The sequence below is a fragment of the Bufo bufo genome, chromosome 8, assembly GCF_905171765.1.
Source record: "Bufo bufo chromosome 8, aBufBuf1.1, whole genome shotgun sequence".
Lineage (NCBI taxonomy): Eukaryota > Metazoa > Chordata > Amphibia > Anura > Bufonidae > Bufo > Bufo bufo.
The window spans coordinates 204,920,193-204,935,280 of record NC_053396.1 but is presented as its reverse complement, the minus strand read 5'-3'; the positions used below and the strand labels follow the sequence as shown (position 1 = coordinate 204,935,280).

Below are 15,088 nucleotides of genomic sequence, written 5' to 3'. Positions count from 1 at the left end.
GGGGCACAGACCTCCATTCTTATGGGGGTCCCAGAGGTCGGACTCCCGGCGAGATAGCCGTTATCACCTACCCCTTTAACAATACTCACAGCTTTTCCTTTCCATCATATTTGGAGCAGTGACGATCTGGGACTGATGGAGGCTTCGAACAAAAAAAATTCTCTGGATGCCACTGTAACAAACCCTCAGCTGTGTGATTTTAGGTATCTCGTGTACACAGAACAGCGGCGGCGGCGGTTACACGGTAAGTTGTGTCTTTATTGTTCGTCATACAATCACATAACAGAGAGGATTATGGGTAACGATACGGGGGAGGAGGGGGTTCTCAGCTGCTCCGCACCTCACAGAAGGTGATATGTTTTTAGGACGTGCCCCTCCTGCTACACACCACATGGACACTTATTACGCTCCACATACACACGGGCACAGCGGGTACCGGGGCGGTGGGGGGCACTCAGTAGTTGGTGAAGCGATAGTTGGGGTGCAGTTCGGGTTTGATGTCGCACACCAGGGTCAGGAGCCTCCTCAGAACGGCCTCTTTGTTCTTCCCATGACTGCTCTGGACCATCTGGAGGGTCTGCCGGGTCCGGGTCTCAATCTCGGAGGACAGGTCCCCCTGGGTGCCCAAGGCCTGTAGGCAAGAGGTCAATCAGAACAAGTAGAAGGTGAGAAGAGACCAGTATAAAGCCCCACCACCACCATTATGGTACTGGGTTCTGCCTCCCAGTATAGAAGGGTCTGGGCTTTGTTTCTTCCTCCTAGCTCGGGGCGTCCTGCACTGGTTCTCACCCTCCAGCCACAAAATGGATGGGCCCTCGATCTCCAAGGGCCCCATAGGTTAGGAATGGAAGATCTCATGTGTAATAAAAAAATAAAAATCTATAGTAAAAAAAAAAAAAAAATTCTCCCCCCCCCAGTTGTAGTCTCCGAGATCTAATCACCAGGCAAAGAAAGGATCCTGGAGAATCAGGAATGTGGAATGAGCACATTCTCTACAGGGGTGTACAAAAAGGGAGGAAAAAACTAAATAAATGAGCCCCCATCCCCCTTTCTACCATCGGTTCATGCCACTTGCTACAGCTTTAGGGCTCATTCACACGGCCGTTGGTCGACCATTCTGTGTGGGAAACATCCGTGCGGATTCCGTAGACGTGATCCGTCCGCACCACAAAAAAAAAATAGAAGAAGACCTTCCGGATTGTGGACCCGTTCAAGGGAATGGGTCTGTTTGCGGGCTGCAATACGGGCACGGCCGGGCAACGATCGTGTGCATGAGCCCATACCCAGGAGGAGCTGGCAGCGGCTAGCCTCCCATGGAGAGGGGTTCCCAGTATACTCCCACCACCCGCGTATTACCATATTCTCCATGGCCTCGCAACGGTAAAGAGGGAAGCGAAAATCGGAAATGTAAAGATTCTAGGCCGTGTCTGTTTTTATAGAATTTTTTATGGGGGGGGGCAGAAAATTGGAGAGGGGTACATCTCAGCTTCAGAGGTGGACTTTACCATCAGGCAAACACTCAATGCCAGTCTGCTGCAGCGAAAGCCAAGGCGATAATGTATTGTATAAGGGGCTGTTCACACGTCGTTTTTGCTGTACGTCAAGTAGATACGTTTAAAAAAACGGATACAAACGAGTGCAATTTCGTGGCTATCTACCCCTTTTTTAAATCTATACGACAGATGGATGTTCATATGTTTCAATACGTTTTTTTAACATAAATGTATACGTTTTTGTGAAACCTTTCTTTTTTTTAACATGCAGATTTGAAGGCATCATCTGAAAATAACGGATGCTTCTAACGTTTCCATCCGTCTTCCATTCAAAGCAATGTAAATATATATATATATACCATTCTATACGTGTTTTTTTTTTGCAGGACAGAAAAGCGCAGAAACGTAAGCAACGACATCGCCCAGTCATAGTCTACGGGTATGTCAAGTAACACGTTTCTATACGTTTTTGTTTTTTTTCTGTTTGCAAACGTATCCGCTTGACGTAGAGCGAGATGTGAACAGTCCCCGGTGACAGGCCTTATCGGACTACGTACGGTGCGCTGCTGGCTCTGGAACTCCCTCTCCCGTTCCACCCGGTACTGCTCGATCTCCACTTGGGCCTCCTCCTTGGCTTGCTTCAGCCTCCGGGCTTTACCTGCAGGAGACAGAAGGAGATGAGACGCAGACACGCGGCGGGGGCTTCCCTCCATAGTAGTATAACCTGGGGGAGGGGAGCATCCCAGCTGTCACCCACAAGGGCCACATCCACTGGATGGATTTCGGCAGAGCTCTTACGTTTGCGGGCTTCGGACACCCTCTCGGCCGCCCTCTTCTCTGCCTGCAGCAGCTGCTGGATCCCCTGGGACTGGCTGGTCATGGTGCGGCTGCAGCGATGTGTAATAGAGATGTGATGTGTGTGCGTCCTCTGCTCTGACTGCAGTCACACACGTACACCCCTCCTCCTCCTCCTCAGCATCGTCCTCCCCCTCCCCCTCTCTCCATCCTCTACATCCGGCTCTGGGTACCACTCCAGCGTCTCCCTCCCATCTTATGGATACGATACACCCCGGGGCGCCAGGACATATGCAAACATATAACATTCTAATTATTTACATTGCATTAAGGTTTTAGTTACTTTCGCTGTGATTTTTTTGGACATATTTTTGATCAAAAATGTACATGTCACATTTATGCAGGTTGTCAATATGTGTGCCTGCTGCTACTTGTAGTCCTGTTTTGCTTTTGCACTGCAGCCTAAGTAGCGGCACCTGGACTCCCTTTCTCTTGTATTATTTAATTTTGCATTCATGAAATATAAAGCAAATATTAGCGCCCCCCCCCCCCCCCCGCGCTGCAGCTTTTTCTTTGTTCAATTTCTTATAAAACTTTATTGACTATGTGTCCGCTATAGACACTGCAGCGAGACCACAGAGCGAGTGCTCAGTTTCCCTGCAGCGCCACCACAGGTGAAAGGAGGAATTACACCGCTCTTATTAAAATCAATGGGATGAACCTGCTGGGTTCTCCAGAGCGGGAACACCTGGTCTGTGCCCCATTGGTGACGGTGACTGAGGCAGCGCTGCGGAATATGTTGGCGATATATAAGCAGTGATTGGGCAAATTCAGTAATAAGCCGGGCAGATAGGAAAGCAAATGGGCTGCAGCTCCCTAGGGTTGAGTCTGCTGTAAGGAGAAGTCTATGGTCTGCTGAGAGGTCACTGTGCTGCCTGCTCAGAGGCTGCAGTAAGAGTATTACATACAGGGATATATATATATACTCTTCCCTGATATACACTGCTCAAAAAAATAAAGGGAACACAGAAATAACACATCCTAGATCTGAATTAATTAAATATTCTTCTGAAATACTTTGTTCTTTACATAGTTGAATGTGCTGACAACAAAATCACACAAAAATTAAAAATGGAAATCAAATTTTTTAACCCATGGAGGTCTGGATTTGGAGTCACACTCAAAATTAAAGTGGAAAAACACACTACAGGCTGATCCAACTTTGATGTAATGTCCTTAAAACAAGTCAAAATGAGGCTCAGTAGTGTGTGTGTCCTCCACGTGCCTGTATGACCTCCCTACAACGCCTGTGCATGCTCCTGATGAGGTGGCGGACGGTCTCCTGAGGGATCTCCTCCCAGACCTGGACTAAAGCATCTGCCAACTCCTGGACAGTCTGTGGTGCAACGTGACGTTGGTGGATAGAGCGAGACATGATGTCCCAGATGTGCTCAATTGGATTCAGGTCTGGGGAACGGGCGGGCCAGTCCATAGGATCAATGCCTTCATCTTGCAGGAACTGCTGACACACTCCAGCCACATGAGGTCTAGCATTGTCTTGCATTAGGAGGAACCCAGGGCCAACCGCACCAGCATATGGTCTCACAAGGGGTCTGAGGATCTCATCTCGGTACCTAATGGCAGTCAGGCTACCTCTGGCGAGCACATGGAGGGCTGTGCGGCCCTCCAAAGAAATGCCACCCCACACCATTACTGACCCAATGCCAAACCGGTCATGCTGGAGGATGTTGCAGGCAGCAGAACGTTCTCCACGGCGTCTCCAGACTCTGTCACGTCTGTCACATGTGCTCAGTGTGAACCTGCTTTCATCTGTGAAGAGCACAGGGCGCCAGTGGCGAATTTGCAAATCTTGGTGTTTTCTGGAAAATGCCAAATGTCCTGCACGGTGTTGGGCTGTAAGCACAACCCCCACCTGTGGACGTCGGGCCCTCATATCACTCTCATGGAGTCTGTTTCTGACCGTTTGAGCAGACACATGCACATTTGTGGCCTGCTGGAGGTCATTTTGCAGGGCTCTGGCAGTGCTCCTACTGTTCCTCCTTGCACAAAGGCGGAGGTAGCGGTCCTGCTGCTGGGTTGTTGCCCTCCTAAGGCCTCCTCCACATCTCCTGATGTACTGGCCTGTCTCCTGGTAGCGCCTCCATGCTCTGGACACTACGCTGACAGACACAGCAAACCTTCTTGCCACAGCTCGCATTGATGTGCCATCCTGGATAAGCTGCACTACCTGAGCCACTTGTGTGGGTTGTAGACTCCGTCTCATGCTACCACTAGAGTGAAAGCACCGCCAGCATTCAAAAGTGACCAAAACATCAGCCAGGAAGCATAGGAACTGAGAAGTGGTCTGTGCTCACCACCTGCAGAACCACTCCTTTATTGGGGGTGTCTTGCTAATTGCCTATAATTTCCACCTGTTGTCTATCCCATTTGCACAACAGCATGTGAAATTGATTGTCACTCAGTTTTGCTTCCTAAGTGGACAGTTTGATTTCACAGAAGTGTGATTGACTTGGAGTTACATTGTGTTGTTTAAGTGCTCCCTTTATTTTTTTGAGCAGTGTATATATATATATATATATATATATATATATATATATACACTCTTCCCTGATATATAACTCAGAAGTCCATCCTTTTAGGTGACATTTATCGGCTTTCTACTTTATGAGTGACTCATGATTATCCGCATTGCCTATAGAAGTCTGTGGTGGTGTGAAACGCGCACACACGGTCATCATCGCTGCATTATTCTTTTAATTTTTTTCATAACGAAAACGGGATTGAAAATTGTTCCCAGAGCCTCAGCCACGTGGCTATCACAGCTTTAGACATTAGGATTCATATGCCTTAGGCCTCCTGCACACAACAGTTTTTTTTTCCCCGTTTACTGGCCGTTTTTTGCGTTCCATATACCGTCCGTATACGGAACCATTCATTTCAATGGTTCCGCAAAAAAAAACGGAATGTACTCTGTATGCATTCCGTTTCCGTATTTCCGTTTTTCGGTTCCGTTTAAAGATAGAACATGTCCTATTATTGCCCGCAAATCACGTTCCGTGGCTCCAATCAAGTCAATGGGTCCGCAAAAAAACGGAACACATACGGAAATGCATCCGTATGTCTTCCGTTTCCGTTTCGTTTTTGCGGACCCATCTAGTGAAAATGTTATGCCCAGCCCAATTTTATCTATGTAATTACTGTATACTGTATATGCCATACGGAACAACGGAACAGAAACACAACGGAAACAAAAAACGGAACAACAGATCCGTGAAAAACGGACCGCAAAACACTGAAAAAGCCATACGGTTGTGTGCAGGAGGCCTTATATACATTACATATACTTTTTGTGGGGTAAAAATTTGCGAGCGACCAAGTGGGAAAAAAAAAAAAACTGTGAATAGTCAGGCTGCTGCACTACAACCTCCAGCACTACAGCAGTTCTGATACTACAACTCCCAGGATCCTCCTTCCACTCCTATGAGATCCTGCACACTCGTAGGCTGGTGAAGCTGGACTGTGGATAAATCTGGTGACCGGGCGGCCAAGGAAGTGTGATCTCCTGCTGCGGGCGAGCATTATCCTGCTGATTTATTACACTCACTTATATAGCGCTGATATATTCCGCAGCGCTTTACAGACATTATAGTCAACCTGTCCCCAGTGGAGCTCATCATCTAAGGTCCCTATCAGAATGTCTTCTTATGTGTGGGAGGAAAACAGAGAAAACCCACGCAAACACGGAGAAAACATACAAACTCCATGTAGATGTTGTCCTTGGTCGGATTCGAACCCAGGACCCCAGCGCTGCAAGGCACCAGTGAAAACCACTGATCAGTTGGAATCCCTTCCATGAAAAGAACATGTGGCCGCAGGACGTCCTGCACATATTGCACATGACAGGAACATAGTCCTGCTACTTTACAAATCATTATTCAGACCACACATGGAGTACTGTGTACAGTTCTGGGCTCCTGTGAACAAGGCAGACATAGCAGAGCTGGAGAGGGTCCAGAGGAGGGCAACTAAAGTAATAACTGGAATGGGGCAACTACAGTACCCTGAAAGATTATCAAAATTAGGGTTATTCACGTTAGAAAAAAAGACGACTGAGGGGAGATCTAATTACTATGTATAAATATATCAGGGGTCAGTACAGAGATCTCTCCCATCATCTATTTATCCCCAGGACTGTGACTGTGACGAGGGGACATCCTCTGCGTCTGGAGGAAAGAAGGTTTGTACACAAACATAGAAAAGGGTTCTTTACGGTAAGAGCAGTGAGACTATGGAGCTCTGCCTGAGGAGGTGGTGATGGTGAGTACAATAAAGGAATTCAAGAGGGGCCTGGATGTATTTCTGGAGTGTAATAATATCACAGGCTATGGTTACTAGAGAGGGGTCGTTGATCCAGGGAGTTATTCTGATTGCCTGATTGGAGTCGGGAAGGAATTTTTTCCCGTAAAGTGTGGAAAATTGGCTTCTACCTCACAGGGTTTTTTTTTGCCGTCCTCTGGATCAACTTGCAGGATAACAGGCCGAACTGGATGGACAGATGTCTTTTTTCGGCCTTATGTACTATGTTAAGAGTATGCGATGGCTCCGCAGATCATCACACCAGCAGTTGGTGTCCCCTCCACGGCAAAGGCAGAATAGAAGCGCTCACCACCAGGCCTCCATACTGTCGTCGGATCCCTAACAGAACCTGGATTTGTCACTAATGACAGAACAGTTCCAGTCCAGGTTTCTCGTTGATGACATCACTATAAATGAAGGCGACGTTGCTGGCTGTCAATGACAGGACAGGTAATGGGCCCAGTGACAGCAAATTTCCTGCTTAATGCCTGGAAATGGTCCGGCCGTGACCGTGTTGTAATGAAGAGCTGGGCCTGGATGGTGGACAACAAAACTGTGGAGCTGCTCCGGATTGACAGTGGATCAAATGACCCTCTGGTGGTGTCTGGGGCGTCCAGAGCCTGTTCATCATATGTGCGCCCTCACGTAACCACCGCTCCAACACCTCCCTACAGCTGGGTCAGAACGGGCAACTCAACGACCACCCTGCTTCTCTCAGTCCAATGATGCCCCCTCTCAAAGTCTGTCACCTGGGCAAAATCGCATCCATCATAGAGGCTTGTCTAGTAGTCAACGATCTCTCTCCAAGAGGTACACTACCCGAAAGTAGTCTCTGAGAGCCTTTTTTATAGGCCAGCGAGGGGAGCACTTTCACGCCCTCTTGTGGCAAGACCCAGTGTCTAATCAGACCACACCTGTAATAATCTACATAGACACATAAGGGCTAATGCACACGAGCGTACCTGGCTCAGCACCTGTACCGCGGGCCGTAGATGGCCGGTCCGCAATATATGGGCACTCGGTGCGGCAGATACAGACCCATTGACTTGAATGGGTCCGCAATCTGCAAGATGGGATTTCACAGAGGCATAGATCGGAAGCGCTTCAGTGGGCCTTCGGGTCTGTGCCTCTGCTCCGCAAAAGATAGGCCATGTACATTCGGCTGTATTTTGCGGATTGCAGACCCATTCATGTCAATGGGTCTGCATCTGCAAACGGAGTGCACGAGGCTCCCCGCAGCATGGGCCATGGGGCTATTATGCTCGTGTGCATGAGCCCTAAGTGGATGCCGAGTTTTGCAGCAATCTGACCTTTCTTTCTCGGGGTGTTAATATTTTTTGGAAATGAATGTACGGTCCCTCTATTAGCGAGAAGAAGCGGACAGATCATTTGCTGTGTGACCACATGATCACGTCGGAAGGGTTTGTAGTCTGTAACCATGGAGACATGGAGCTTTGTGCAAACCCTAGCACAGATGTAAAATGGTATTAGATCCAGTCTCAGTGACAGTGGAGAGTCTGATTCAGAGACTGGTCTCCTGCTTTACACTGCAGCTCTGCTTCTTTACATAAGAATGAATGTATACTAAAAACAAGCAAACTAACTGATCCTGCAGCCGTATGGAATCCACCGGTCTCCCTTCTTTTTTAATTCAGTAGATGATCAGGACACAGGGGGCGATGGATTCGACTGCATTACCTTTAAGGCATAGTTGTCAGATACCAGATTTCTCAGCTTTGAAATCGGGAATGTTCTATAAATTTGCCTTCAGCTTCCGGGGGGCGAGGAGTAATGAGGAGGATGACTACTCACTGGTGAGACAAAACAATGAGCCCTTGGCGGAGACTGTACAGAACCTGCTTTATCCCAGAGTGCAAAAAAAAAAAAAAGACTAAAAGAATAAAATTCCAAAAATAATTTATTAAATTACAAATTGATGTGGATTTTTTTAGTTTATGAGATGAGAAATCCATTCAATAATCTCCAACATACAACCTGTAAACATTTATAATAAGGGGTTGTCCAGGATTAGAGAAATGACTGCTTTCCCCCAGAAACAGCGCCACGCCTGTCCACAGGCTGAGTGTGGTATTGCAGTTTAGTCCTATTCACTTAAAGGGAGCAGAAGTGTGAGACAGTTGAAGAGAGCAGCCATGTTTTTCTGGACTTCCCCATATAACCCAGTGGTCGAGGACGTCAGGATGTGCTTATGGGTGGCCATCGGTTGGAGACCAGTGTGCGTCTCTGAGGACACTGGGTAACCATCCATCTAGGGGGCTGAGTCCCGAGTGGCAAGGTCGCCTAGCTACACCGAAGAATTGTGCTGGGAAAGTCTCTCTAATGTCCTATGCGGTATAAGCCCCCACCATAAAAAATAATATCTATTCACCGTCTATAAAGATGTAGCAGTGCCCAATGTGTTATTCTGCACTGCAGGTAGATCTTGATAAGTATTGCAGTAGGATGTTCTACCATAGCTATGAAAAACCGCAATCATCACAAAGTGCTAAATGACAAACTCAGCTCTGCTACATCTCTGCAAAACTCAAATCTGTGAACTGATTTCTGCAGTTACATTGTGTGCATTTTTACCTCAAATTAAATGGTTTAAAAAAAATTTCCGCAAAGGTGACCAGAAATCAACGTTCATACGTATTTTCTAAATTTTTTGGCCCGCACCCATACTGAAAATAAGCGCTTAGTGCCGGAAATAAGCTGTAAAACTGGAGAAAGACTGATTAATAAAATAAAAGTCCAGATTTAGGCCTTCTTTCACACGACCGTTTTTTTTTTTCTCGTTTACGGACCGTTTTTTCCGTTCCGTATACGGTCCTTATACAGTATCATTCATTTCAATGGTTCCGCCAAAAAAAACGGAATGTGTTCCGTATGCATTCCGTTTAGAGATGAACATGTCCTATTAATGCCCGCAAATCACGTTTCGTGATGGGTCAGCAAAAAAAACTAACAAAAAAAAAAAACGGAACATATACGGAAATGCATCCGTATGTCTTCCGTATCCGTTCTGTATTTGCAGAACGATCTATTGACAATGTTATGCCCAGCCCAATTTTTTCTATGTAATTACTGTATATGTCATACGGAAAAACGGAACCAAAACAAAAAACGGATCAGGAAAAAACTGCTCGCAAAACACTGAAAAAGCCATACGGTCGTGTGAAAGAGGCCTTAACCAGTGAACCAATTCAAGGGGTCTTCTCACCAAAGACTTTGCCAACTGGGCACCAGGAACAGGGACCTGGCAGTCTTGTTCTCCTGATCAGCAGGGGATCCTGACGACCAGATCCCCAACAGTTTACTTTATATGCCATAAAAGTCTTTGGTGGGAAATTCCTTTAAGAGCTTAAAGGGACTGTCCACTTCAAGGGGATCTCCACTCCATCAGGGGAACTACTTGAATATATCACTCAGCACCTCCAATGCAATGGTGGTCCTCCAAGAGGCATCTTTGTAGGAGCTGTGTCTAATTAACGGAGGTCTCGAAAGCTAGACCTCCATGTTTGATAACAGGCCATCTAAAAAAGTGATTATTAAAGTGGACAATCCCTTTAATGAGTGTACAAAGAGGACTCTGATGACCCAAAGAGTCCATTCATCTCAGATGTTGCCGTACAGGTTGACCTTCACCACGGCGATGGACTCTGTGATGTCTCGTCTTCCTTTCTCGTAGATGATAAAGATGTTCTCGTTGTCCTCCAGGTGACGGGACAGGGTGGTGAGGCTTGAGTAGCCGCTGGGTCCCGGCCAGATTTGGATGGAGTCCTGCTCCCAAGAGTCCCCAGAGTTGAAACTCCAACGTAGAGTGAGATTGACTCCTGGAAAGTGAAGACAGAAGTGACAGGAAAAATTTTAAGAGGGTCTCCAGTTCAGACAATCCCTACTGCCCCTATACACCTTCTACCAAAACACGGCGACAGAAAATCTTACTGTGCGCCTGACTGGCTGGGTTGACAAAGTAGGTGATGCCGCCTTTGTATAACGCGCCGGCTGCCACCGCTGGGTCCGGCAAGCCCTCGTCGAAGCGGACATTTTCCAGAGGAAGAGTGTCACAGCCGTCCATGGAGAAGGCCACAATGCGGCAGTGGCAGTGATAGTAGTACTGGTTGCGGGCGTTTATCACCACGGTGCCATCTGGGAGCTCATAGGGCTGTGAGGGGGTGAAGAAGACGCAGTCAGAGGAAGCAGAGATGATTGTGGGCAACGCGTGAGGTGGTTCTCCGATGGGTTACCTGACACTCATCCGGGCTGAAGTCTCCTTGTCTCTTCTGTTGCTTGAATGGCAGCCCCTCCAAATTTCCCCCCTTTTTCCAGCTGTTCCCATGGTCGTCGCTTAAAAGACAGAAGATCCCGTCCTCGTCCAGCGTCCCATGACCGCAGACAATGAGACGCCCCTTCATGGGGGAAAACTTTTTCTGTGGAGAACAAAAGAAAGTTCTACAACAAGAAAGAACCAATGTCCATCTATTATCCTGCCTCGTTGTACTGGAGCCCCGGACCCCTGGAGAGGTGCCGGTACCAGCCCCCTCTTCTCACCTGGATGCCATATCCTGGACCGGGAGAAAACATTTTGGTGCCAATCTCTCGGGAGATGTTCCTTGGAGTGCTCCAGGTGATGCCATCGTCCGAGCTGTTGGTCACCATGACACTGGAGACCCCGCACTGGAGGTAGTGGGCGCACAACGTGTAGACCAAGAATATGTTCTTGGTCTCGTCATCCACCACCACAGCGCCGAGATTGAGGCCGTCCGAGGCCGTCCCATCGTCCACAATGAAGGAGGTTGGACCCCAGGTGTAACCTGTGGACACAGAGCGGCAGACGTCAATAGCAAAATATAGGAACGTGTAGTCATGTGACCAAGGGTGGGGTGGATGTCATGGAGAGGGGAAGGGGGTCTCCTTCTCAGGACGCGCCACTCTATACTATGACTTCTGGGAGACCCAGTCTGGCCGTGCCCTACAAGGTCGCCCATTGGTTTGAATGGTCAGCACGTAATGCCTCGTTTCACCTGCGGAGGTCGCTAGATCAAATAAAATCCTCAGGGTTATAAACAGCATAAAGGGTTAAAAATAAAACAAGACAGAAGATATAATCACATCCAAAAACTGGGAATGTCTGAGGGTAAGGCCTCATGCACACAACCGTATGTATCTTGCGGTCCACAAAAAAAAAAAAACACAGATGGCGTCCGTGTGCATTCTGTATTTAGAGGAACGGACCGGCCGGCCCCTAATAAAAGAGTCCTATCCTTGTCCGTGATGCGGACAATAACAGGACATGTTCTATTCTTTTGAGGAACGGACATACAGAAACGGAAGTAACTTACGGCTTTTTTTTGCTGACCCGTTGAATGGTTCTGCATCCGATCCGCAAAAAAAAAAAATGGAACAGACACTGACATACGTTCGTGTGCATGAGCCCAAAGGAGCCTTTTTCCGTTTTAGGCTACATTCACATGACTGTATGTATTAAGTATGGATTAAGTCCGTGTTGCATCCTTTTTTTTGCGGATCCATTGTATCAATGCCTATTCTTGTCCACAAAACGGACAAGAATAGGACATGTTCGGTTTTTTGGCAGGGCAGTATACGATGCAGGCTTATTGAAATGAATGGATCCCATAACTCTCCGCAAAAATTGCGGATCAGATGTGGACCAAAGATACGGTTGTGAGAATAGGGCCTTACTTCCTCTTCACTTGTGCTGTGATCTCTATTGGCCACCAGATGGCGATATGCAGCCACCAAACATCTGCTCCAACTCTATGAAGGTGGTTCGGTGACTTAAAGGGGTTATCCGCAAAAGAAAATTTAAATGTGATGATCTTCTCCTCCATGTAATTAAGCACTAACAGTGATAATCGTGAAAATATTCTGACTGGTCCAGCGCTGCGCTCCCTGGTATAATTAGGTTGCAGGTACAGGCCGTGTATTTGGTTACAACCTGCAATGTATGTGGGTTGCACCAGCGAAAGGAATACCCCCTTAACCTCCCCACCCCCAAGTATATCGCTGCGTTACCGCCATCCTGTGAGCGCCGCGTGGCGATGAACTTTGCCCCCAAGTCAGAGGCGGAATGTTTCCGGGCTTCCGAAAATGCCAGGAGATGCCCCCGGGGGGTGTAGGTGATCAGGGGGATGCGGTACGTGTCCACCTCCCCAATCATTCGTCCGCTGACCCACAGCAACTGCTCCATCGTGATTACTGGGGCTACCTGCGGGTGCAAAAAAAAAAGTTAAAAATTCCGTTAATCTGGAATCCACGGGATGTGAACGGTGGCGGATTATCAGAGGCTCCCAGAGTGGTGGATATCATGTGCCCCCCCGCCCCCCTTCACTTTCACGTAAGTCTCCCAAGCGCTGCCAAAACTGAGCGTTTCAAACGCGTTCGCTTCTTGCGAATGTAGCGTCCCCGGTTCTCTATGTGCCAGCTCTGCCCACACACCCTGGGCGCTGACATACTATGCCCCCTACTGGCTGGGGCAGGTAGATGTGAAGTGGCCCTCTCGGATCCTGACTCCGGGGTCCAGACACCATCACCAGGGACTACTGACTGGTCTCCATAGAGAACGGGACGACACGTATTTGCCGCAGAATCCACAGCAGAAACCTGAGGCCGACCCTCGGCATGGCGCTTACCAGATCACCGCTACCCCATTAAAGGGCATCTGTCAGCAGTTCTGTACCCATGACACTGGCCGACCTGTTACATGTGCGCTTGGCAGCTGAAGGCATCTGTGTTGGTTCCATGGTCATATGTGCCCGCATTACTGAGAAAAATAATGTCTTATTATATGCAAATGAGCTTATAGGAGCAACGGGGGCGTTACCATTACACCTAGAGGCTCTGCTCTCTCTGCAACTGCTGCACTTTGATTGACAGGTCTGGGCATTGAAAATGTCATCACACCTGGCCCTGTAAATCAAAGTGCAGAGGGTGTGGCAGTTGCAGAGAGAGCAGAGCCTCTAGGTGTAATGGTAACGCCCCCGTTGCTCCTAGAGGCTCATTTGCATATAATAAAACATCATCGGACACATATGAACATGGGACCAACACAGACGCCTTCAGCTGCCAAGTGCACATGTAACAGGTCGGCCGGTGTCAAAAATCTGCCCCATCTTTTCTAGTTACGCCAATGCATGTGACACATGTAAGTGGAAACTGGAGATGAAATCTGTATAATAATCAGCGTCACACGGGCGCTGCTCATCTGTCCTGTCTATTAAAGACCCCGGCATGATAGGATGAGGCCGGGGGGGGGGGGCTACAGTCACACAGCGAGGGTCCGGTCAGGCGGGTCTGCTCACCACAGGGCGGCACTATCTGGTCTATCAGATGATGGGACCCGTTATCTCCACATCTCACATCCTCCGGAGATGCCTCCTCTTACCGCGTGACACGTTATCCCTCTGTGATCGGCCAGCCGCAGCTCTCAGGGCAGAATGGGAGTTGTAGTTCTACAACAGCTGCAGCTTACAGATCGCTGGTCTAGACCTTCCTAGCGGGCACACCCTAATGCCAGGCATTGCATAGTATAGAACACAAATAGGTGATGGGAAGCGCACGACCTGCGATCATCCCGTAGCTAACAGTATAGCGCGTGCAATCACCGCAGCAGCCATCATGTATTGTGGAAGTGGTATTCAAGCAATTGTATATTTCGGCACAGGAAGCTCGGAAGCAACTGTAACTATTATATGAGGCGACTAGTGCATGATAAGCGATTGTCTGACATTATTATCTCCATGGGACGTATTCTGAAACTGGGCACTGCCCACCACCCTACATGCAGCAGATCTCTGCTTGCAGGCAGTGAATAGAGATCCAGAAGCTGTCACAGTAACATGTGGTGCCAGCATTATGTGAAGGAATAGCATTGCATTCCGGTTTTTACGACACTAAGCCAGAGCTTTCCTTTACGGCATTACCTGGGCGAGGGGGGCACCGCTGCCCACGCTCAGCAGGTAGATCCCCAGCAGGGCTATGGAGGGGCGGCAGTCCATAGTGTTGCCCTCCTTCCTTCTTCTTCTATGGCGGCAGCTGCTCGGCGGACATCACGTCCCGCTCCGGACCCTGAGTGCAGCTTCCTGACAGCCGACGGACTCTCCAGTCACATGACCTGGCTCCGGTCATCTGACTGCTGCCGGCCACGTGACCAACGGCTCCTCTGCAATACCAGGTTTTGTGCGCAGGCGCAGTGGGCAGTAATGAAGGCGAGACCTCCATAAATTGGGAAGTGACATGACAGACAGCAGCAGATGATAATAACAACCGCCTAGGGCCTAGGAGGGCATGGAGCTTATGCGTTTTATTTCCTACTTCTATAAGGGCTTAGCACAAAAAGATATTTTTATTTTAAGGAATATACATGTCCCTGTTTACCATAATATTATCCTAAACTGGTG

At 48.3% G+C, this 15,088-nt stretch overlaps 2 protein-coding genes across 2 annotated transcripts; both read right to left on the bottom strand.

The window, feature by feature from the left end:
* Window positions 1-237: 237 nt before the first annotated feature.
* ATP6V1G2 (ATPase H+ transporting V1 subunit G2) lies at window positions 238-2,453 on the bottom strand. Its single transcript, XM_040405080.1, has 3 exons — window positions 2,292-2,453; window positions 2,051-2,151; window positions 238-631 (listed from the first exon to the last, which is right to left on the bottom strand). The coding sequence occupies exons 1-3, from the start codon at window positions 2,371-2,373 to the stop codon at window positions 455-457; spliced, it is 360 nt and encodes a 119-aa protein (XP_040261014.1). The 5' UTR covers window positions 2,374-2,453; the 3' UTR covers window positions 238-454.
* Window positions 2,454-9,627: 7,174 nt separating this feature from the next.
* On the bottom strand, window positions 9,628-14,819 carry NEU1 (neuraminidase 1). The gene is made up of 6 exons (XM_040405138.1): window positions 14,612-14,819; window positions 12,705-12,897; window positions 11,220-11,482; window positions 10,916-11,098; window positions 10,614-10,833; window positions 9,628-10,501 (listed from the first exon to the last, which is right to left on the bottom strand). Exons 1-6 carry the CDS (start codon window positions 14,684-14,686, stop codon window positions 10,284-10,286), a joined length of 1,152 nt encoding a protein of 383 aa, XP_040261072.1. The 5' UTR covers window positions 14,687-14,819; the 3' UTR covers window positions 9,628-10,283.
* Window positions 14,820-15,088: the final 269 nt, after the last annotated feature.